Genomic DNA, 22,849 nt, shown 5'->3' with positions numbered 1-22,849 from the left:
CATGTTGGTTTATTCTATTTACCAAAAAATGCAGGCTTTACAGGTGCAACCCAGTGTTCAAACTAAACGTAGACTTTCATTGACTCTTCATTGTTTAAACAATCAATCAAATCAATCAGGACACATCTGGGTAACAAAAAACACCCGCCAGTCAAATGTTCCAATATTTTTTGACCACCTGGGGAAAAGAAACCCTCAAAAACTGTGTTGACATATCAGTGTAAAAGTTCACACACTTTCATTCTTTTCCTGAAATTTGTTTTTAAGAGCGGCATTGATTTGGATTGACTTATTGCAGTTACATTCCATTTTCTACACGGAGGTACATTTCCATTTGTTCCTACTTAACGCATGAGGGCACAAACTTTTGCACGCAACTGTTTTTTTGTTTATATTTTACCCACATCCAGGAAGTAATTCAAGTGTACTAATAAAATAAAGATAGAGGTTGGAGAAATGTTTGGTCATGTGCAGTAGTTGTTCATGTTAAATTCTATTTTATTTGTTATTTAAGTAGAAAGTTGGGTCAGGATCCTCCCGTATTCAGAGCTGAGTAAACGTTTTTAGTTAGGAGGTAATTCTTCAGAATTATTTATGGACATAAACGCTGCTCAGACAGTTACACACACACACACAGGGTGGAGTTTATCCATCCAAGACGATGTCATGTCTCAGTTAGCCTTTACTTAGTCTGTAAAACTTAAATGCCTTTGCTTTGTGCAATATCCACTTCGGCCAAGAAGCCGTATTAAGCCTCACACCACCGTCTGACAACATTATAACCTCTATATTTTACCTTGGCATTTATGTATTGGGCAATATAAATTACACAACGGACAAAAGAATGGCATTTGGGAGCAGTATTAAATATGTACATGTGTATACATAAGTGTAATGAAATAAAATATCATATGGAGGTGCACATGCATGGCAAAACATTTTATATACTGCTTTAAGCTTGATGCTTTTCAGACAAAGCAATTCTGGTCTACTAGCACTGCTCGACTGCTCCCACTATCTCTCAGGGTAAGAGGTAGGTATACATCTAGACTGTTCTCTGTTCTGGTGGAATTGAACTTCCCCTAGATGTCCGAACAGCTGAGTCACTGGCCGTCTTCAAACGACGGATGAAGACCTACCTCTTCCTGAAACACTTAAACTAGCTCTTATTTTCCTTGTCTGCTTTATGTATTGTTGTATGTTGTATAAAAAAAAGTTTTTAGGCTGATGGCATCCTAAGTCTGTGACCTATTGAACCAGTGTTAACGTATTCATTGATAAAGACGTCAAAACACTTTTGTACGCTCTGGATATGTATATGTATGACCATGTAAATGGTCACTTTATGGATATCTCAGTGATCAGCATTTCAGAATTTCAAGGTTGCTGTATATTACCGTGGAATCAGGTGGTGATATCTGGTCAGTTGTCATGACTACTTATGAGCGACTGTTTATTCTCAGTAGATTAGGATACTATAATGTGTTTATTAGAATATTTATTAATATCTAGTATTCACTAGTAACTCTGGTAGCTTCTGTAACTAAATGCAGCTAATAATCTGCTACTTCAGCAGAAAGAGTTCGCGTGACTGACATTTGACCGATTAGCCAACTTGCTTCCTGCTTTAAACTAAACTGCTAAGAAACATTATCTGTTAAGGTGGAAAATTTTAAGATGGAATGCTGCTCCGAAAAGCTCGATGAATTACAGTGTTTAAAAGTCACAAGATTCTGAAGTTTGGGGCCAGAAAAGTGTACAATAAGTAACAGATGCTTAGTGGACTGTAGCTGCAGAATTTTAGAGAAAAATTAGGTGAATTAGTCAGAACTGTTTCTATTCATCTTGTGCTGTGCTAGAATGTATTATCGCATGTTATTTTACCCATGCGATCTGCTTTTTTCAACCAGATTGGAACGTAACTGTTTAAAAGTGGGTGGTCTGAACACTAATAAAATAACTCCTGCCCAAAGAGCTTCACACAACACCTGGCAACCTCAGAGGCGTGAACTGCATGCATATAATTAACATTTAGGGAACTGAAATATGGATCAATTTCCCAGCATAACTATTGATTTATCTTCAGCACTTAAGCTGACAGCTCAGAGTGCAGCAGAAAAATATCTCAGACAGATGCATATAATACACTGGAAGATCATGTGCCTCATGTCTGTACACACTGAGACACACCGCAGAGCTCCCACACTCTCGGGTTACTCTTTATACGTGCATCGCACAAGTGTTTATTACCCACGGTTACCCTATTTCATTCATTCCTCCTATCTTTTTAATGAGCTTTTGAACCCCAGGCCATCGAGACCACTCTGGTTAAAACCTTTATGAGACAATAGAAGCATCGTGTAGATGTGGTGTGTGTGTGTTTGGCATGAATTTCAGGCCTGATTTCAGTTTGAATGAAGAGACTTAACTGAAAGCCCCAGCAGGAACCACCTGTAAATGGAGGAAGGGTTTTAGTTGGTGCCAGAGAGCTTTACCACTTAAATCTCTATCTTCTCTTTTACAGACTAAACTCTTTAAAGTTAAGAAATACCGTTGTGGAATGTATGAAGAATTGAATGTCGGATCTATACACTGAAACTCTACTTTTCTACCTGTTCAGTATGTTTGTGTGTTTATGTGTATTGCTTCTATTTATGCTTGGGGAAGACTTTGATTTAAACCTCAACTCCCAGGATTTCCATTTTTGCATTTCTCACCCTGCTAATTATCTCCCTGAAGTCACTGAATAATTCATCATATTAACATCTAGTGAATAATTAGTACAGATTGCATAAAATTTACGTGCATTTATGTGCAGGTGTCTGCAGACTTGCAGAACGAGGTGCTGATGAACTTACTGGAGACAGATCCTGACGTAGTGGACTACCTCTTACGACGCAAGGCATCACAGTAAGTCATGCTGAAACACAAACATGCAGACAAAATGCAAAAAAGCTGCAATGTAAATAAAAAAAGAAAAAAGGTCCCTATTGTTGTTTTTTCTTCATTATTTTGCGTCATCCTCGTGCAGCTTGCTACCGCAGCACAAATACTAAAAGTGAAACCATTGAAGATTAAGATGGCCCTGTGCAAGGATGACACGCGTAATCATGAAGTGTTGCCATATTTTTCACTAGAAGGCCAAATCTCACATCCATGAATCCCTGAGAATTAATACAGGTTTATGGAATTGTATCGCCATCTGCTGGGCAATACGGAGCATTGCAGTTTTAGGCTTAGGCTCACTAATGTCTTAGAAGTTACAGTAGGATTTAATTTGCTCTTATTATACAGGAAATAAACCCACTGAGGTCTCATTTATAGAGAGACATAAAGTTGAGGGGAAAAAATATTCACACCATTCAGACAAAATAAAGAAGACAAGACATTTACTAGCAAATAGTCAAATATTAGAGGTTAAGATAGAAATAATAATAATTAAAAAAAAAAAAAAGTACGTTACAGCAAAAACTCCTACCTATTAACCTTTCTTTTTCCTTTGCCTACCCATGAACTTTTCTGTCACGCCTATGCCGTATCAGCCCTGGACTACGTTACCCATCAGCCCCTGCACTGAGCACTCACACCTGTTTTGTATTTCCACTAATCAACAACCCTATTTAAGTTCCTGTGTTTTAGCGTGTATTTGTCAAGCTTCTGTTTATGTTATGCTTTCTTTGTTGAGTTGCCATCCATTGCCTTATTCTTCGTCTGCGTGTTCTGCTACCTCAGTTTGTGCTTCACTGTTTGTTTCTTTCATTCTTTTAATAAAAGTCAGCACTTGCATCCACTGCCTCTACGATTGCCTGACACTTTTAAATTGCATCCAGTCTCTCTGTGAACTCTCTGTACCTTTTGGAAGCAAACACTTGTGCTAATGTAGTCATGAAGCGAAATGAATATGAATATGTGAAAGTAAGTAAATGAGGAAATCGGCAGTAATAAGTTCAAACATAAGCTGTAGAATTGTTGATTTTTTTCTGTAATATAATATTTAAAATTAGCTGCACTGAAGTAAAAAAAAATGGCACTTCTTAAGCAAAGGATTCATAATGATTCAACAAGGCAGACGGTGCATACACATATTATGACGCTATACTCCGGTTATGAGTATAACCTGCATCTTTGCATCTTCTTCAGAAGTGCCGAGTTGTTAAATTCGGAGGCATCCCTCTCCCTGAGTGAGTGCCGGTCGTCCAGCGACTCCAACAAAGCGTCCAGTGGCGAAGTCTCTCCTTACGACAACAACTCGCCTGTGCTGTCTGAAAGGAGAGGGGGAGACCTGCCCAAAGAGAGTGAAGTCCATTCTGGACGAGTCCAGAGCACAGAGCGCCTCTTCTGCGTCCCGGAACAGTACAGCCTGGTGGGACAGGTGACAGGACGCAGCAGGGAGACTGGGTCGAATATCTGGTCCCCAACAAAAGGTGAGCTTCGTTAAGCCTCAGTACAAACATCCCAAGACATTATTTTTGATTACTTGTGTAAACAAATATGTATTGATGTATACAGTAATCATTAATCCCCAAAAACATTACATGGCATGTGTGATATAATGTATAATACGTTATTCTGTATACATTCCAGAGGAACATGCCAACATCTGGGGTGCATGGCACACAACGCTGAAGCAAGGCCTGCAAGAACAATCCTATACAGGTACTACAACAGAAAGGACTCCTGGTCTATTACGCTAAATATAATAGCAGTCTGAACCACTGGTAGACTTTCTCTTTCTGTAATCCCTTTATTGCAATGGATCTCCAGAACACTGAGTATGATGTGGGAAAACACCCTGGATTAAATGCCAGTCCATCACACACACACACACACACACACATTCACTTATAGAGGAAGGTCAACATTGCTGGTCCACCATTTGTTTTTGCAATGTTGGAGAAAACCCACAAAGACACAAAAGGAACATGTAAAACTAAATGAAGATAACATTATAATAAGTCAAGTCAAGAAGCTTTTATTGTCATTTCAACCATATATAGCAGATGCAGTACATAATGATATGAAACAGCGTTCCCCCAGGACCCTGGTACTGCATAAAGACACAGAAATAAGGGCTAAAGAGTAAAATTAACCTAACAACATAAAGTGCATGTATGCAAACAGACAAAACAAGACAGATATGTAAAACAACGCAGACTAGTATACAATCTGTGTGGTTCTTGGTGCATATGAGGATCCTTATTCTGTGTATCCTTATTTCAAGACATATTGTAACAGTGATCTGTCTTTTAGTGACGTCCCTCTATATTAGGGCTTATCTATCTTTAATTTGTGCTTATATACATTCATATCTGCTGACCAGGGCAGTACACACACATAGTTGTCCCATTTTAGGAAATCAAACCTAATTGGACAGTTGGCTGCTCAGTTGTTTCTTGTGTATCTCTGAGCCAATGCATAATTATTTAATGTTCAGGACTAAAAAGGAATTATTCCCAGATGTGGCATGTGGAGCCTGTTGTATCTCAAAACGAAGACTAAAGAATTGTCAACACCAGCAAAGGAGGCCCTCAGGAACCCGAAAAACCTAAATAAATCGATCTGAAACATAGCTGAAGCATTAGAGGCTTTCCAAATCAAGTTTGATGAACTGCAAGAAGGCAAACGCAGTCCTGAACTTAGACTTAAGCGAAGAAAAAGAACCTTCCAAGGGAGGTCATGGAAAACGTTGAATAATGGAAAAAATTATTTCAAAGATGAATAAAAACTGGTGAAGTGATCAAGAACTGCAGACAGAGACGAGACAGAGACTTCTAAAGAAGTACGGACTCATATGGTTTCTTCCACAATGCAAAACACAGCTTGATATATAGAGTACCGACTGTACAAGATTTAGTTTTATAGACAGTTGAAATGAATATTAACTCCTTAATCTCCTAAGCTTCTGGGACTGCTCCAGATATTCCCTACTCTAGTAGCTACACAATTTTCCTCTTCCTTTTAGAATTCACTGAATAAAATACTTTCAGACGAATAACTGAACGCAAACGTGATAAACAGGCGTCACATCCAGGGAGTTTTTCCTTCCTGCACACAGTGTTCCCGGGAGAGACTGAATCCTTTACAGCCCTGAGCAGGGTAAAGTGCTTACTGAATATAAGCGAATGAGAAAATACAGTTTAAGAGATTTATAGTTTACGATCCTAATAAAAGAGTCATATTGGAAAATAATCTGATAATAACAGAATTACCTGTTGTTATTATTCCTTATATAAATTATTTTATTTTATTTTATTTGATATATTATATTATATTATATTATATTATATTATATTATATTATATTATATTATATTATATTATATTATATTATATTATATTATATTATATTATATTATATTATATTATATTATTCCTAATACAGCTTTTCACACTGGGGTTAACCCAGTCATTGTCATTCTAAAACCTATTTTAACCCCGGCTCACGAAACGATTCAGACTTAAAATTTAGGAGCGGGGTTAGTACAGCATTTCACCTCAGGATATGAAACTCTGCTCTGAAGCAGGATTAGCAGTGCTCTTGCAGTCTAACCCCACATCGTGGTGCCAAAAGTTTACAGTGTGAATCAATGCAGTGTTACGGCTAGATGCTTAGCAACAGACATTCAATCAGAAATTGAACAGTGTGTGTCACATCTCACACACTTCGTACAGACAAAACGTGTCAAGTAAACATTAGTTTAAGTTTTGTTTGCTTTCTTTTCTTGCCTTTGTGTGTTTCAGGAGGCTGAAATCTGAGATCAGAGAACGTTTTTTTTTAACTAAAACGAAACTGAGAGACATGCTAATATGAAAAGCCTTTGCATGCTGTATTTAACTAATCATGATGATGCAAAGACAGAGCTTAAGACAGAGTTTAGGAATATACACTGTGAAATGTCAGATTTCACAGATGAATAGCCAGGATTAATTGTTTATCCCGGAAAAAATATAAGCAGTGTGAAACATCAAACATGATAAACCAGAATTCTGTTTAATATACATATGAAAACCCTTCACTTGCTTGCGGATCATGAAGCGTGTGCTCAGATTGGGAACTGGGATGGAGGGAAGGGAAAATGTTGGAAGTACATGTTTCAATAAAATGCCTGATGGTTTGTCGTTCCAGGTTCCTGTGGCAACATATCAGAAGGAAGCTCGCGCAGCTCCAGGGACGAAACCGGTGATCTGACGCCGCCCACTGTAAGCAGAGCGGATTTCCAATCACAAGGCACTGCGGGGACTCCCGCATGCCTCAACCTGAACCTTAAACCCAACGGCCAATTGAAATCCAGCAGCTCAGAGGACCTTCCAGTCGGCAGCACCCACAGCACGTCAAGCCCCACCCTTCACTCCAAACCCACCAACAGGAATGAAGCACGTCCTCCACCTTACAGACACTCCAAATCAACCCCTTCACAAGTTTCTCAGTCTCAGCAGCACCCCCAGCAGCACGGGAAGACTAACAACCAGAACTCATCCTCATCGGTGGGCACACGCACGCCCAGCAGCTCAGAGTGGCAAGACTGGCAGAGGGACAGGTGGCACATCTGGCAGCTGCTGTCTTCAGACAACGCTGACACGCTACCTGAGACACTGGTGTGATTTAAGCAATTCAGCGCATTTAGATACAGAAGCCACTGCCTTATGTGTGTTATGTACAGACAGATTTTGGGGCTAAGCTCCTCGTTCTTCTCTGTAGGCAGTCGAGCGGTGGAGCCGAGTTGCACTGCGGAAGCCAAAAGAGGTGCAAGGAGGATTCCAGGCAGCAAACCACAGCTCAATAAACTGACGATTGGTGTTGTATCTATTCCACAAAAAAAAAAAAAAGACTTGCTCACGTTTGCTTGCTAGATCCATTTGGAAACCCAATGTCAGGACTTCACCTCCCCTTCTCAACTTTCACTTTGGAAGCCAACATTACAGGCTCTATACCAGGTACCTAAAATTCTCAAACAAAAGCTAATGTAAAAATCATTGACACTTTTGTATGGACAAATACAATATACTCCATCTATTGCATAACTGCTGTGTATGTCTGCTTTACAGTCTTTTCCTTTAAAAAAAAAAAAAAAAAAAAAAGTTAAAATTTTGCACTGAATCATATGACATGGGGTAAAACCTTACATTTACCTTTACAGGCTCAGCTCCTTTTTGTGTATATACACCATAAGAATATTGCCAAAAAAAGCTGCTAAATCAAATGTATACAAAATTATTTGTTCTTACCTCCAGCACAATAAGGATACCAGGACAGAGAGATGCCATTTTGTATTAATTAATGATGCATACGCCTTTGATTGAGTAACGCATGAGTGGAATTCTGCAGCATTTTATCACGGCCATTACCAGTTTTTTGAGCCATGGGTTCCTCTCTGGCCCAGATGTTACCATATATGTCTAATTAATGCGGTTATGAGAACATCGCTTCTCCCGTAGAAGCCATTCCAGCAAGGTTTATCGACTGTGTTTTCCCATAATGCACTGCCAGAGTACAGCGGTTTTAATGGCAAGTTTACAAACATCTGCTTATAATAAAACGTAATAAAATAAATTTATTTTTTATATTTTAAAATGAAATTAGCTGAACCCTCTCAACACCCCACCCATCCCTTTATCCTCTGCCAAGCTTTGCAGTATGTGATGTGTTGGCTTACGCTAGTCATTAATTAACAGACTACCACACAGACTGCTAGCTAGCTGCTGAAAAGTTTCCAATGATACCATGTAATGACTTTGTCCTTTCTAGCACTGTGCTCTCTGTGAACACTGCCCCAAACTACACCATCTATTACCTTTTACTCTCTAGAAGAAATTTTCAGTCGAATGCTAGCATTTTAGCACTTAAAGTTAGTACATGTTCCCCAGATGGATTTGTTTTTAAAAAATGACAACCTGTTTAAGTGGAATGAATTGTGCCTTCGATCTTAGAGCAGAAATACATTTAGTAGGGGTTTTTTTTTAGTAAGTAATAAACTTTTTAAGGTTGATTCCAGTTGCATCCTTTGGCTCAGACGGAACAAATGCTAAAGACAATTTAGATAAGCTTTGCTATCTCTTGCACCTTTACTCTTTTTTATTCTACTCTTTGTTTAATTAAATAGTTAGAAAAAGGTGTCATATTTCATAATCTGTCTAAAAAAAAAAAAAAAAGCACAACAAATACATTAGGACATGGAAAGGATTCCATTTTACAAATCAACCTCAGATAACTGACTAAAAATATTACTGAAAAAAGTAGCAAATTTACTAAAAGAACAGGTCCGACGTTCGCATGACCGTTTGTGGGAGATCAGGATTATCGGTCGCTGTTTATTTCTTCGCGGTTTAATCCAACAACATGAAATTCACGGAATCTAATCAGCATTCCTATGAATTTCACAAATTAACCATGTACCTTATGAAACTGTGGCACTGTTTCAAATTCATTTGCTAAATCTACACATACTGTATTTCAGCCAGGATTTTTAAAATTCCTTACTCTATATTTTCCCCATTTAATTATTTCATTATTTCTGTGTATACAGTAACATTAAAGCAAATTGTCTGTTATTGTATATTATGAGCAAGTGCAGTGTCATTGGAGCTTGGTAGAGTGAATGATTATTATTTATTTGCATCGATCCCTTTTGCACACTCTGCTGTTCTTTATATAACTTCACTTCTTTTATTTTCCCCCGTTTGACCTCGCGATCATTGTCTACACTCAGCAGATAAAGCTAAAAGGAACATAGTAGTATCCCTATACAGCCATGCTTACTGTTCTTCATACTCACTTTCTTAATCCCACTGCTTCAAACTTACAACTCAACACAATTCCCCTTCGATGCTAAACCTCATTCTTATTACCTTCTTAGTCTTGCAGTCCTGGTATTTTCGAATACATTTGGAGGAAATATGTTGCTGTTCAAGAGAAAAGGCTCCAGTGGTTTTAAATATCGATTTTTACACCAGGTTCTTCAGCCATAATGCAAATTCGTTCCGAAGTTTATTCACCGCACTTTGCCTTCCTGCAGCAGAGCGATCATGTTCCTTTGATTTGTGAGCTTTACTTTTATTAGTGTTGTCATTATGGGGGGACTCTTAATTTGCATTTATAAATTGGTAAGTAATTACTGATGTCATGATGCTGTAATCCATGACCCAAATATAAGGTATAAATATGTTATATCTTCAATATTAGGATTGTAATAAGGAATCATTTGTACTTCATGCAGAAACTTTTAGCTTTTTGTATGGTCTGACATTTGCTGTGAAGCTTGCTTTGGTATTTTATGTACTTTTTTTTTTTTTTTTTTTTAATATTGTCTTTGATTTTTGTTTATTTGTTTTCCCAGCAAGTCTCAAAGAATAAATGATTATTTTAATTTCGTCTCACCTTGTGTGTCATACAGTCGGATGCATCTTCTGCAAGAATTATATCACAGACAAGTCATTGTAGATAAAATCTTAAACAGAGAGAACAATCTGTGTGTTTGTACATCAGGGAAACATGAGATGGAAATGCAGCATAAATACATTTGAAACTTAGCCACAACACAAAAAAGGAGAAGTAAATATTTGGCCAAATGGGGCTTAATGAGACACATGGAGATCGATAACCAGAGGCAGGTGTGACCAACAGTCAGTGGGGGGAGTTCAAAGCAAAACTAAAGCAGCAGTGAAACAAGAAACAGGAACTGTTGAAAACCAGGAAGTGGAAAACAGGAAACCAAAGCACTGTTTGAAACTGTGCTTTCACTCACCCATTACTATATAAACTGTTCTTTATAGAGCAATAAACTATCAGTGGTGTGGGAGACACCATGCTGACTTTACTTCAAACACTTGCACCAGAAATGCATCGTCCTAGCATGCTATCACAAGCAAATCAGAACATGAACACAAAGTGCTTTCAAAATAAAGACAAGGAAATGAGACCTGAAACCTAATACAAGGTCAAAATGTTTTCACAATTAACAACTGCCAGTTTAGTGGTTGTTCATTTTTGCTTTTTTTCACCCAAATTTATATACAGTGAGGGAAAAAATGATTTGATCCCCTGCTGATTTTGTACGTTTGCCCACTGACAAAGAAATGATCAGTCTGTAATTTTAATGGTAGGTGTATTTGAACAGTGAGAGGCAGAATAACTACAAAAAAATCCAGAAAAACGCATTTCAGAAAAGTTCTACATTGATTTTCATTTTAATGAGTGAAATAAGTATCTGACCCCCTATCAATCAGAAAGATTTCTGGCTCCCAGGTGTCTTTTATACAGGTAAGGAGCTGAGATTACAGTAGGAGCACTCTCGGGGAGTGCTCTTAATCTCAGCTTGTTAACTGTATGAAAGACACCGTCCACAGAAGGAAGCAATCAATCAGATTCCAAACTCTCCATCATGGCCAAGACCAAAGAGCTCTCCATGGATGTCAGGGACAAGATTGTAGACCTACACAAGGCTGGAATGAGCTACAAGACCATCGCCAAGCAGCTTGGTGAGAAGGTGACAACAGTTGGTGCGATTATTCCCAAATGGAAGAAACACAAAAGGACTGTCAATCTTCCTCGGTCTGGGGCTCCATGCAAGATCTCACCTCATGGAGTTTCAGTGATCATGAGAACGGCGAGGATTCAGCCCAGAATTACACTGGAGGATTTTGTCAATGATTTCAAGGCAGCTGGGACCATAGTCACCAAGAAAACAATTGGTAACACACTATGCTGTGAAAGACTGAAATCCAGTAGCGCTCGCAAGGTCCCCCTGCTAAAGAAAGCACATGTACAGGCTCATCTGAAGTTTGCCAGTGAACATCTGAATGATTCAGAGGAGAACTGGGTGAAAGTATTGTGGTCAAATGAGACCAAAATCCAGCTCTTTGGCATCACCTCAACTCGCTGTGTTTGGAGGAGGAGGAATGCTGCCCATGACTCCAAGAAGACCGTCCCCACCGTCAAACATGGAGATGGAAACATTATGCTTTGGGGGTGTTTTTCTGCTAAGGGGACAGGACAACTGCACCGCATCAAAGGGACGATGGACGGAGCCATGTACCGTCAAATCTCGAGTGAGAACCTCCTTCCCTCAGCCAGGGCATTGAAAATGGGTCGTGGATGGATATTCCAGCCTGACAATGACCCAAAACACACGGCCAAGGCAACAAAGAAGTGGTTCAAAAAGAAGCACATTAAGGTCCTGTAGTGGCCTAGCCAGTCTCCAGACCTTAATCCCATAGAAAATCTGTGGAGGGAGCTGAAGGGTCAGCCACAAAACCTTAATGACTTGGAGAGGATCTGCAAAGAGGAGTGGGCCCAAATTCCTTTAGATGTGAGATGTGGGCAAACCTGGTGGGCAACTACAAGAAATGTCTGACGTCTGTGATTGCCAACAAGGGTTTGCCACAAAGTACTAAGTCTTGTTTTGCAAAGGGGTCAAATACTTATTTCACTCAATAAAATGCAAATCAATGTATAACTTTTTTGAAATGTGTTTATCTGGATTTTTTTGTTGTTATTCTGTCTCTCACTGTTCAGATAAACCTACCATTGAAATTACAGACTGATCATTTCTTTGTCAGTGGGCAAATGTACAAAATCAGCAGGGGATAAAATAATTTTTTCCCTCACTGTACGGTTGACCAGACCTATGTCCCAAGGTACTGGTAGTATAAAAATTCATCACTTTGGACAGACTTGGTCATATTGGTATCAACCCAAGAACTTAAGCACTGCCCCCCAAGTAATCAGGCAAAATTCAGAAGAATAACTGAAGATTCCATAAAAGAAACAATCACAAATCAGGAAAAGGCAAAAGGCAGGTAATGATATGATATGATATGATATGATATGATATGATATGATATGATATGATATGATATGATTGATATGATTGATATGATATGATATGATATTATATGATATGGTAAATCACTGTACTAAAGGTTGAAGGCAGTGGCTAGGTACTCATTTTAGGAACACAAAGATTGATCAAGGAGCAAAGGAGGGGGTATAAATAATCTAAAAAAAATCATTTACAGGTAAAAAACAATTACAAAGGTTAACAAGGCAAGACAAGTGAACAATAAAACACACTGAGGCAGAATCTAGTGTCCAAAGTCTATGTATTTCAAAATCCTTTCAGGACCCAACAAACTAGTAACATCTTCTAGGGACATTCAGAATGGCATTGGTGGAAATCCTGAATTAAGTCTGGGTCAAGAATCTTCCAGACTGGAACCTAGGAGCATTCTTCTGGGGCATAACCCTCCAAGTCCACCAAGTTCTGGATGGGCCTATTGACACAATAGTCCAGCAGGTATCAGATAACCCTTAATGACAGGAAGAGTGGGTTGTAGGGCAAAAGGGGCTGGTGACCACAAGCTTGTGATGGGAAACATGGAAAGTGGCATTGATCCACATACATCAGGGAAGAAGGACACAGTAAGTCACTGGTATGGCGCTAGCACCTTGAAAGTGTGTTGAAAGCTGAGAGTGAGTGAATGAGTTTCCTATTTTGTTTTATTCCTTTTTTCTGGAAACTATTGCAATACAGTCCTGGGCAGCTAAACATGCTAGCTGTTGAGTGCTAACTGCTGTCATCTGTGTACAAGAGCTCACAGATGCCTGTGATTGCCTAGCATCACTGTGATTTGTAAAACAGGGAGGATTGCCATCCTTCCCACCCTGAGAGCAGGCAATTATGATCTCTCAGATTCCTGACCACAGATGGTTTTGACATCATCTGGATTCAAACCCAGTATCTCCTGCATAGGACATACACCTTTACCTTGTACCATTTGTAGTCTAAAAACACCTTCAATCCAGGTTACTATGTATTTGGGCTGTTTTAGTTTTGTGTTTAGCCATTTGCTTGGATTGGTATTCTGCAACATTTACAAGAGTAAGTACATGAATATACACTGATCTGCATACACTGATGAACATTAAAACCACTGAGTGTTCCAAAAATTGGTGGGTTGGAAGCAAGAACAATGGGCAAGGATCTGAATAACTTTGACAGGGGCCAATGGTTAGGGCAAAGGTGATGGTTAGAGGACTGGCTCAAAGCATCTCCAAAACAGCAGTCTTCTGTGGTGTTCCCAGTAAGCATTGATTAGTACCTATACCAAAAGTGGTCCAAAGAAGAAAATCAGTGAACCAGGGATTGCTTAGCCAAGAAGAATGGGAAAACATCAGGATCCAGATGTGCAAATCTGATAGAGACATATCCTACAAGACTTGCAGCTATAATTACAGCCAAAGGTGTCTTACCAGAGGTGTAAATGATTATGCGTCTGTTTTTTGTTTAAATAACCAAAAAAATTATTGTTACTAAAACAGAACGAAAATAAGCCCACTCCAGTCCAGTCACAAGTACCCAAGTAATGAGTGTGGGGATTGAAGACTAGCCCGTCTGCTCTGTTCCCACAGAAGAGCTACTGCAGCACAAATTAAAATAAAGGTCAATGTTAGCTATGATAGAAAGGTATCAGAACTCACGGTACACATCACATTTTGTTGTGTACAGGGTTGCATAACTGCAGACCTGTCAAAGTGACCATGCTGACCCCTGACCACCACTGAGTGAGCATCAGAACTGGACCAGTGAGCAATAGAAGAAGGTGGCCTGGTCAGCAAGTGCATGACTTGCCTAGGGAAGAAATGTTATCAAGATGCACTACGGGAAGAATGCAAGCTGGCAGAAGCAGTGTGATGCTCTGGGCAATGATGTACTGGTTATCTTACTGGGGTCCTGGCATTCAGGTAGATGCTACTTTGACATGTTCCAACTACTTCAACATTGTTGCAGACCAAGTATACTCCTTCCTAGCAGAAGTATTCCCTATTGACAGAGTCTTCTTTCAGCAGGATAATGCTCCTTGCCACATTGCACAGATTCTTTAGGAATGGTTTAAGGAACATGATAATGCGTTAAAGGTGTTGACTTAGCCTCCATATTCCCCAGATCCCAAATCCAATCAAGCATCTGTGGGATGTGCTGGACAAACAATCCAATCCATGGAGGTCTCACCTAGTGACTTACAGGACTTCGTCATCCCATTAACAACAGAGAACTAGAGAAAGGGTGTATTATGGTGTTTCTGGGAAGAGTTACAAATCCATTTGGTATTCCAAAAAAAGTCTGAAGCCATAATTACTTTAAATAAACTGTCAGAAGGGAAGGCAGAGATTACTCTAGATTACAGTGACACAAAGCATGCTGGATATTACGCCACATCCATCAACAGGCTGCAGCCAGGGTTATTACAAGACCTAGAAAGTTTATGCATGTCGGTCACATCTTATTTAATCTATACTGGCTACTAGTGATTTCATACGAAGTACAAAAATATATACAGTGTATATTGCTTTTGACATATACAAGTTTTAAAATGCTGAGGTAACCGATGAAACTAGATGTACAACTTAAACTGAATTCATGTAAGCATTCAGTTTACTTGTTTTCATTATTACAATTAAATTAAATACAATTTACTTACAATAAATTGTATGGCACTGAGACTGGGCTTAACATGTTGCCTTGCATAAATAAAGCTTCAGGATAAATCAGATATAAGGAGTAGAAGCAGAAGGAGTCAAAACAGTCAGAGCAACTGATGATGTATTTTAATTAGTACTTTAAACTGTGTTAATAGAGTGTAAATTGTGTTTGAGTACAAGCTAAATTGCCTATCATATGGTGCCCTGGTTTGGACCTCAATGGAAATACACTTGTTCCTGGAAGGTCCCAGTTTTTGTTATGGAACATGCCTATACATAAAGACCAATGAGAATTCAAAACAAGTATGTGACAAAGTTTAAAATAGTTTGGGTAATTATGAAAAAGAAAATAACTGCAGACTTTTAACATCCTGTGGAGTACTCTCAAATCCATTATTTAAAAAATGGCATGGCATGGAAGACCTGCTCCTCTCTACAGAAGGCCATTCACTTCTAGTCAGAACCTGCGTAAGGAAGGCATTAGTCAGATTAGCAGCCAAAAGACCAAGGTTAACTGGAGCTGAAGAGATCCACAGCTCAGATGGGAGACATCATGATTCAGCAAACATGTGGAAGTAGATTATCTGGTCTGACGAGACCAGAAGTCAATTGTTTTCCCTTTTTAGCTTTTGGCACAAAGCACTACATTTGGCAGAACCCCAACATTAAGTACATCATCACCACAGTGAAGCATGGTGGTGGTAACTGCATCACATTAACAGGATGCTTTTCATCAGCAAGGTCTTGGAAGCTGATCAGGGTTGAGAGCTAGATGGATGGAGGGCAAACACAGGGTGATCCTAGAAGAAAAGCTGTTCCAGTCTGTAAGACTTGAAATTGGTGTGGATGTTCCCCTCCAAACAATACAACTCTAAGCACACAGGCACAGATTTATTGAAGTGGTTCCAAGAACCTGGATGTGTTAGAATGATTCAGTGAAAGCCCAGACTTTAAACCAAGTTAAAGCCCGTGGCAAGACATGAAAATTGCTGTTCACCAATGGTCTCCGTCCAGTCTGACAGAGCTGGAGCAGCTTTGCCAAGAAGAATGGGAAAACATCAGGATCCAGATGTGCAAAGCTGATAGAGACATATCCCACAAGCTGTAATTACAGCCAAAGGTGTCTGACCAGAGGTGTAAATGATTATGCATCTGTTTTTTGTTTAATTAACCAAAAAAATATGAACTAATTAAAGAAACTCAAGGGGGTGAATACTTTAAGGTACTTAATGCATCTTGCTATATTATATACTGCTTAAAAACTAACACTGTGGGATTTTTATAAACACCTTCAATTGGAGCTTCTATTCTGTTAAGTACTTTCATCATTGGAAGTGGGCAAACTAGAGCTCAGGCCAAACCCTAGAGCAGCGACTAGACTGATATTAAAATAATCCAAAGGAATATATAAAATAATGCCTGCCAGATGTTTATTGGCTCCCCCTGCTGAATCTGGCATCCTCAGAAAGCAGTGGCTCCTTTTTAACTCCACTGTTTTATTCCCTTGTCAAGATAAAAATCTCAGGAACTCCACTAGATCTGTTAAAGATATTACTAACTGGTGAGAGTTACCAAAAAGGTAATTAACAGGCTATTAAATTAAATAAAAGGCTGAATATTTATTTCAGTACAAACTTCTGATTTGTACAAAACAGCTGAAAAATAGGAAGCCATTAGAGAGTTATTGAGGAGTTGCTATGGCTTGTCTATACTTGACTTATTTTGTCTCCTTAACAAACCAGATGGGAGTTTTTCCAAACGTCTGGTTGACTTTTGTGGGACAGGCCTGGACATGATTCGGAAAAGTTACAACCTCCTTCAGTTATACAATTTCATCTAGGGTTTTTGGCAAGATGTAGGGTCAAACTTTTAGATATATTTTATTCATACACTTAAAATACACACACACACAAACAGGAAGAATCATTTGTACCTCATATAACAGCCCCAAGATGGCATCAGATACTTCATAGATCAGCACAGTTAGTCATTTTACTGAAGAGTGGAAGAGAATAAATAGTTACATGTGCATGCAATTGAGTGAATTATTATGGATCACTGAAATGTGAGAGGAAACATTTGACTTATACGGCCTCAAGATGAGCCTGTTCAGTAGAACCTACAGCTTAGATGCTACTTTAATGAGAGACTTCAGCACTGTAAAAAAAATGTATTGGATTAGGCTGTAATTAAAAATCAAAGATGCTGTTCGGAAACCAGCTCGTGCTCAGACTGTAAGCAACAAATCATGCATGTAAGCAGTCAGAACAATAATTAAATCTGCTATTAAGTGAATGCAGACACTTGACCGGCTCTTACCTCTGAAAAAATGTGTTTTTCTCCTGCATGGAATTTCCCCTTTTAACAATATCCCATGGAAGCTTAACCATGTCATTAGAGTCGCTCAGTGGAACGTAGTGGTTGAGTTCGAAATTCCCGTCACAACTGGATGCCCTGCATAAACCACAGATTATTCCTCCCATTCTGGCTTTGGCATTGGAGCAGATACCCATTTCCCTCCCATGGCAAGTATCTAAAGCTTTGCCTTTATGATTTTGCAATGAGAGAGGATGGAACAAAGACCTACATTGATTTCTGTGGGAAGTAGCAGATGACATCGAACATAAACCTTCAGCAGTTATTACCCCAAATTCTCTTCTGCTGTAATCAATCCACAAATCCAGGGACAAATCCATAAATCCTTCCACTCGTCACTGAATTAACTGGCTTACAGGACAAACAGATTGTTTAGACATGGGTGCCAATAATTTGTCGCACTGTCATCCAGTGGTAGGCCTACTGTATGTTCAATAATAAACAGTCTGTGTCTATTTCAAAATGATTGACGCCGTTTTCGATCCTGATAGCTTGACAATACCAAGCCGTGACTGTGAAAGCAAGCAAGCGAGTGAAATCATATCTGAAGAATGAACTGGCTTTCCATAAGCCAAACCAGTGTGGGTCTGGATAGTGGCCTAGCTGAGGATGCCTATGGCGAAATCCCAGAGAACTGAGCGACGTGTCACACGGCTCCTGCTTTGTCTCAGGCTCTGCCGCTCTTCTCCTTCCTTCATCACAAAGCTGCATTGTTGCACACGCACCAGTTCTTGTTGCCTACACGAAACAGATGTCCTGCTCATTGTGTTGCTTCAAAAAAGATGACTGTACTTTTAGAGAGGCAAGTCAAACAGCTTTCTTCTGTGTGAGTGTTTATGCGATTGTTTAGAACTCTCCAGTAATTAAGGCCCATCTGATCAACACATTGTGAGACCATTTGAATCGCAGCAGGAGCGGATTAAGATCATCAGATATCTTGTACTTAATGAAGCTTACAGTTCACCCCACGCCTGCAGTATGAACATGCTAGTTTCATAACGATGCTTTGCAAAATCCCTTTTCTGTAGACACTGCATTGTTTGCTTCAGCTATAGCTACAATTATATGCTAAATTTGTGTGTGTGTGTGTGTTAGAGAGAGAGAGAGAGAACAGATAACAGAGATCTACAACCAACTTTCTCTCCTATTGTGCATACATTAAATCTGAACTGAGTGAGTCAAATGAATTTAAGACGTTACTAACTACAAAAAAATTTGAAGAACCCTTGATCTAATTAACACACCTCATCAGTCTCCGATCAGCCGAAAATCCATACAACCGCTTTGCATCTGTGCCTATCATAATATCTATCTCATGCCAACTCAGTCCTCAATTTGGTGTGAGACAATGTGGCAGGAGCTGTTAAGCATCCACGGTGCCCTCTACTTGGCAGCTTTATCCCGAAACTGATGAGCAGAAAGCCGCTAACTATTTCCACATGAGCTGACAACAACAATTAAGACCTCCAGCAAGTCCTAATGACAGTCCCAAATTAAATACACAACAAGTACACAATGTGGCAGATTGTTGCCCTGCTGGTGCAGCTGCATCATGTTTGTGGTTTGGTGATGTGGGAGAGAACTATCAGGAGAAGTGGAAGCGGTTGGATTGTGTTGGTCAGATGTGGATTTTTTTTTGTTTTGCTCTGAGCTGTTAGTGCTGGCTCTAAGGGAGATGGAAATATGGAACACACAATAACTCTCACTTTCTTTCTCTTATGATGCATATACTGATCAGAAGGTTGGGGGTTCAACCCCTGGCATTGCCAAGCTGCCACTGTTGGGCCCTTGAGCAAGTCTCTTAAACCCTCTCTGCTCCAGGGGTGATGTATCATGGCTGACAATGTGCTCTGACTGAATATGTGAGGAAATGTGAGGAAAAGAATTTCACTCTCCTTCTTATAAGTAATGTCTTCTTCTTCTTCATTGTCTTCTTCTTCTTCTTCTTCTTCTTCTTCTTCTTCACCCACCACTTTATTAGCAATACCTGTACAACTGCTCATTCATGCAATTATCCAATCAACCACCAATCATGGGGCAGCAGCACAACACAAATTGTCATAAAGATACAAGTCAGGAGCTTAAGTTAATTTTGCCTGCAAATATTAAAATGTAGATTATATGATTTTGTCACGGACATTGTGTAATTGAGCTAGTTTGAGACAACCGTCTATTTGTCTACATAGAATGGCACGAAAAAGAAAACAAAAAAACACTTTGTTAATGAGAGAGGCCAAACTGGTTTGAGCTAACAGGAAGAACCAGACAATGTTTTTCCAGTCTTTCTCTGTCCAGTTTCAGTGAGCCTGTGCCCACTGTTTCCTCAGATTCCTGTTTTTGACAGGAATGTTAAAGTTTGTTTAAAAGCATGGCAAAACAACAACAACAACAACAACAAAACACATGCCTACACAATTACAGAGTGCTGGACTGAATATGTCTAGTCTGAAACCTACAATGACTGCACCAGATGTTTGATCAGTCTTCAAGTGTCATGTAGGATTACCTATACAAGCCAAAACAGAAATGAAAGTAAACAATATTTATTATTTTTATATTAACATTTATAATATTTATACATTAAACAATATTAATTAGATACTACTTCTACTTCTACTACTACTACTAGTACTACTACTACTACTACTACTAATAATAATAATAATAATAATAATAATAATAATAATAATAATAATATTGTTGAACTTCTTGAACTTGAATAATAATAATAATAATAATAATTATTATTATTATTATTATTATTATTATTATTATTATTATTATTATTAATTAGTCCAGTAATATAGAAGAATATCTTCCTGCCATTTTATTATTCTCCTAGTTGCATGATTGTCTTCTTTAATTCAACTTGACCTTATTAAATGTTTTTAATATTTATTAAATAAATTACATTTATTCATAAAAAATAAATTTAGTTATTCATAAAAACTATTTAGAAAAATAAATTACATTTAAATAAATTAAATTAAAATAAATGTATTTAATGTTTTCTATTTCTACATAGAGACTGTACTTTTGAAAAAATCCATAACCTTCATTATATGGTACATACACCGATCTAGCAAAACATTATGGCCACTGACAGAATAACGCTGATTATCTCCAGCAGTGGAAGAAGGTTACCTGGTCTGATGAATCACGTTTTCTTTTACATCACGTGGATGGCCGAGTGCGTGTGCGGAGTAGTTTGATGAGCACAACATGTTTGAGGTGTTGACTTGGCCTCCAAATTCCCCAGATCTCAATCCAACTGAGCGTCAGTGGGATGTGCTGGACAAAGTCCGATCCATGGAGGCCCCACCTCTCTACTTACAGCACTTAAAGGATCTGCTGCTAACATCTTGGTGCCAGATACCACAGCACACCTTCAGGGATCTAGTGGAATCCATGTCTCAAAGGGTCAGGGGTGTTTTGGCAGCAAAAAGAGGGACAACACAATATTAGGCAGGTGGTCATAATTTAATGCCTGATCGTGTACGATTCCATACGATTTACCCAGGCCATATGAATAGGTATACGTATCTTCAAGGCAAGAAGAATCCTGAGTTGCATGACTGTATGAATAGAGCAAGTCATAGTTAGTTGTAGTTAACAGTAAGGTTAACAAAAATGTGGTTGAGGCAACTGTAGCTTTTCTACTTTCAAATAAAATCAGAACAAAATCATTCTCACACCTACAAACTTTCTTTGAGACTGGATTGAATTCACAAGAAAGAATCACTGTCTATTATGTTTAGTTAGTTCTCCTACGGTCCCGGTCTCACTTTGTTCTCAAATCTGCAGAGTGCTGATGTCCTCATGCTTTTGGCAATGGTCAACTCTCTTCCATTGTAAACTTGCTGTCTTACTTCAGGTCCTTGCCAAAAAACAAACAAAAAAACCCAATGTTCACTAATCTATAACAATCTGCACACTGTATTGTTGGGAGAGAAGGGAGAACATCTGTGCAAATGTGTTGAGGTCCTCCTGAGAGAGTAGAGTCCTGTTTTCTTTTTCTTGCATTCTTGACTCCTGATGTCTCATTTTTGGATCACTCCTTTTACCAAAATGGGAACTAGCTTGCTAGCTTGAGGGAAGGCAGCTTTTCTCACGGCATTAAACAAAGCTCTCCGTAACTTCTGAAAACATTGGCAGTGCCCTTCATGGCATCTTTCCAGAAAGAAATTCCCTGCAGAGGTTGTTGGCACAGTTTTATTGATCATGCTTCTCTGAGATCAGTTTCATTTCCAATAATCAAGGTTACGAAGGTTACATAGATTCAGCACGTCATTAGCCAGTAGACGAGCGTGGAGGTATACTCAATACTCTGTATGTTCCTGGTTTGAAAACGACAAATCGGCTCATAATGTTGGCCAATGAAAACATACATCTCTATGTCCACATCGTAGCTGGAGGCATTCCTTTACCCCAAAAAATGTTCACATGCAACAAAAAAAGAAAGAAAAATCCAGATGAATTAATCCCTGTCAGTGGCCATAAAGTTGCCCCCATGGAAACATGGACCTACATGATGCTGTGCTTTCTGAATCCGATATCTTGCATCTATCTTTCTGCAAGTATTTTTGGAATGGTTTGCCTTTTGGTTTGGGCGGTGGCCAGATCAGGGTGTATTTTACAGCAAAAGCAAACAACTGCTTATAAAGCATGAAGGAGCGTTTCAAATCATTTGGAGGAGGACACTAATGCCTAAAAACCCAAATTCCAGTAGTGGCGCTCACACACACACATACACACACACACACACACACACACAAATAATCAGTCATTTTGGGATCTGATCTCAGCAATCTTGAGCTTCATTCAAAAAAAAAAACTGTGTAGTAGGTCCTTACAGCTCCAGGGTTCCTGTTTCCATCATGAGCCTGGATTGTTGTTCTTGTGGAGTTTTACATGTCTTACCACATTGGCGTCCTCTGCTAGACAGATTGGCTAATCTAAATCGCCACTAAGACTGAATGGGTGTGGAAATGTTTGC

The 22,849-nt window shown here is 39.0% G+C and overlaps 1 protein-coding gene and 1 pseudogene across 3 annotated transcripts in view; both read left to right on the top strand.

The window, feature by feature from the left end:
• Positions 1-10,343, top strand: part of LOC131347250 (rho GTPase-activating protein 6) — a 127,120-nt gene extending 116,777 nt beyond the window's left edge. Inside the window, exons 10-13 of one of the 3 annotated variants that reach the window (XM_058381229.1) lie at positions 2,819-2,910; positions 4,144-4,424; positions 4,585-4,656; positions 7,126-10,343. In XM_058381229.1, the coding sequence (XP_058237212.1) occupies positions 2,819-2,910; positions 4,144-4,424; positions 4,585-4,656; positions 7,126-7,601 (921 nt within the window). In that variant the 3' untranslated portion in view covers positions 7,602-10,343. Of the gene's footprint in view, positions 1-2,818; positions 2,911-4,140; positions 4,425-4,584; positions 4,657-7,125 lie in introns of all 3 variants that reach the window. The other 2 variants (XM_058381228.1, XM_058381231.1) reach the window with 2 other exon arrangements.
• Positions 3,033-3,130, top strand: LOC131347278 (U6 spliceosomal RNA; annotated as a pseudogene).
• Positions 10,344-22,849: the final 12,506 nt, after the last annotated feature.

This window comes from Hemibagrus wyckioides, linkage group LG26 (assembly GCF_019097595.1).
Source record: "Hemibagrus wyckioides isolate EC202008001 linkage group LG26, SWU_Hwy_1.0, whole genome shotgun sequence".
NCBI classification, from domain to species: Eukaryota; Metazoa; Chordata; class Actinopteri; order Siluriformes; family Bagridae; genus Hemibagrus; species Hemibagrus wyckioides.
This window is presented reverse-complemented; position numbering and strand designations above follow the sequence as displayed.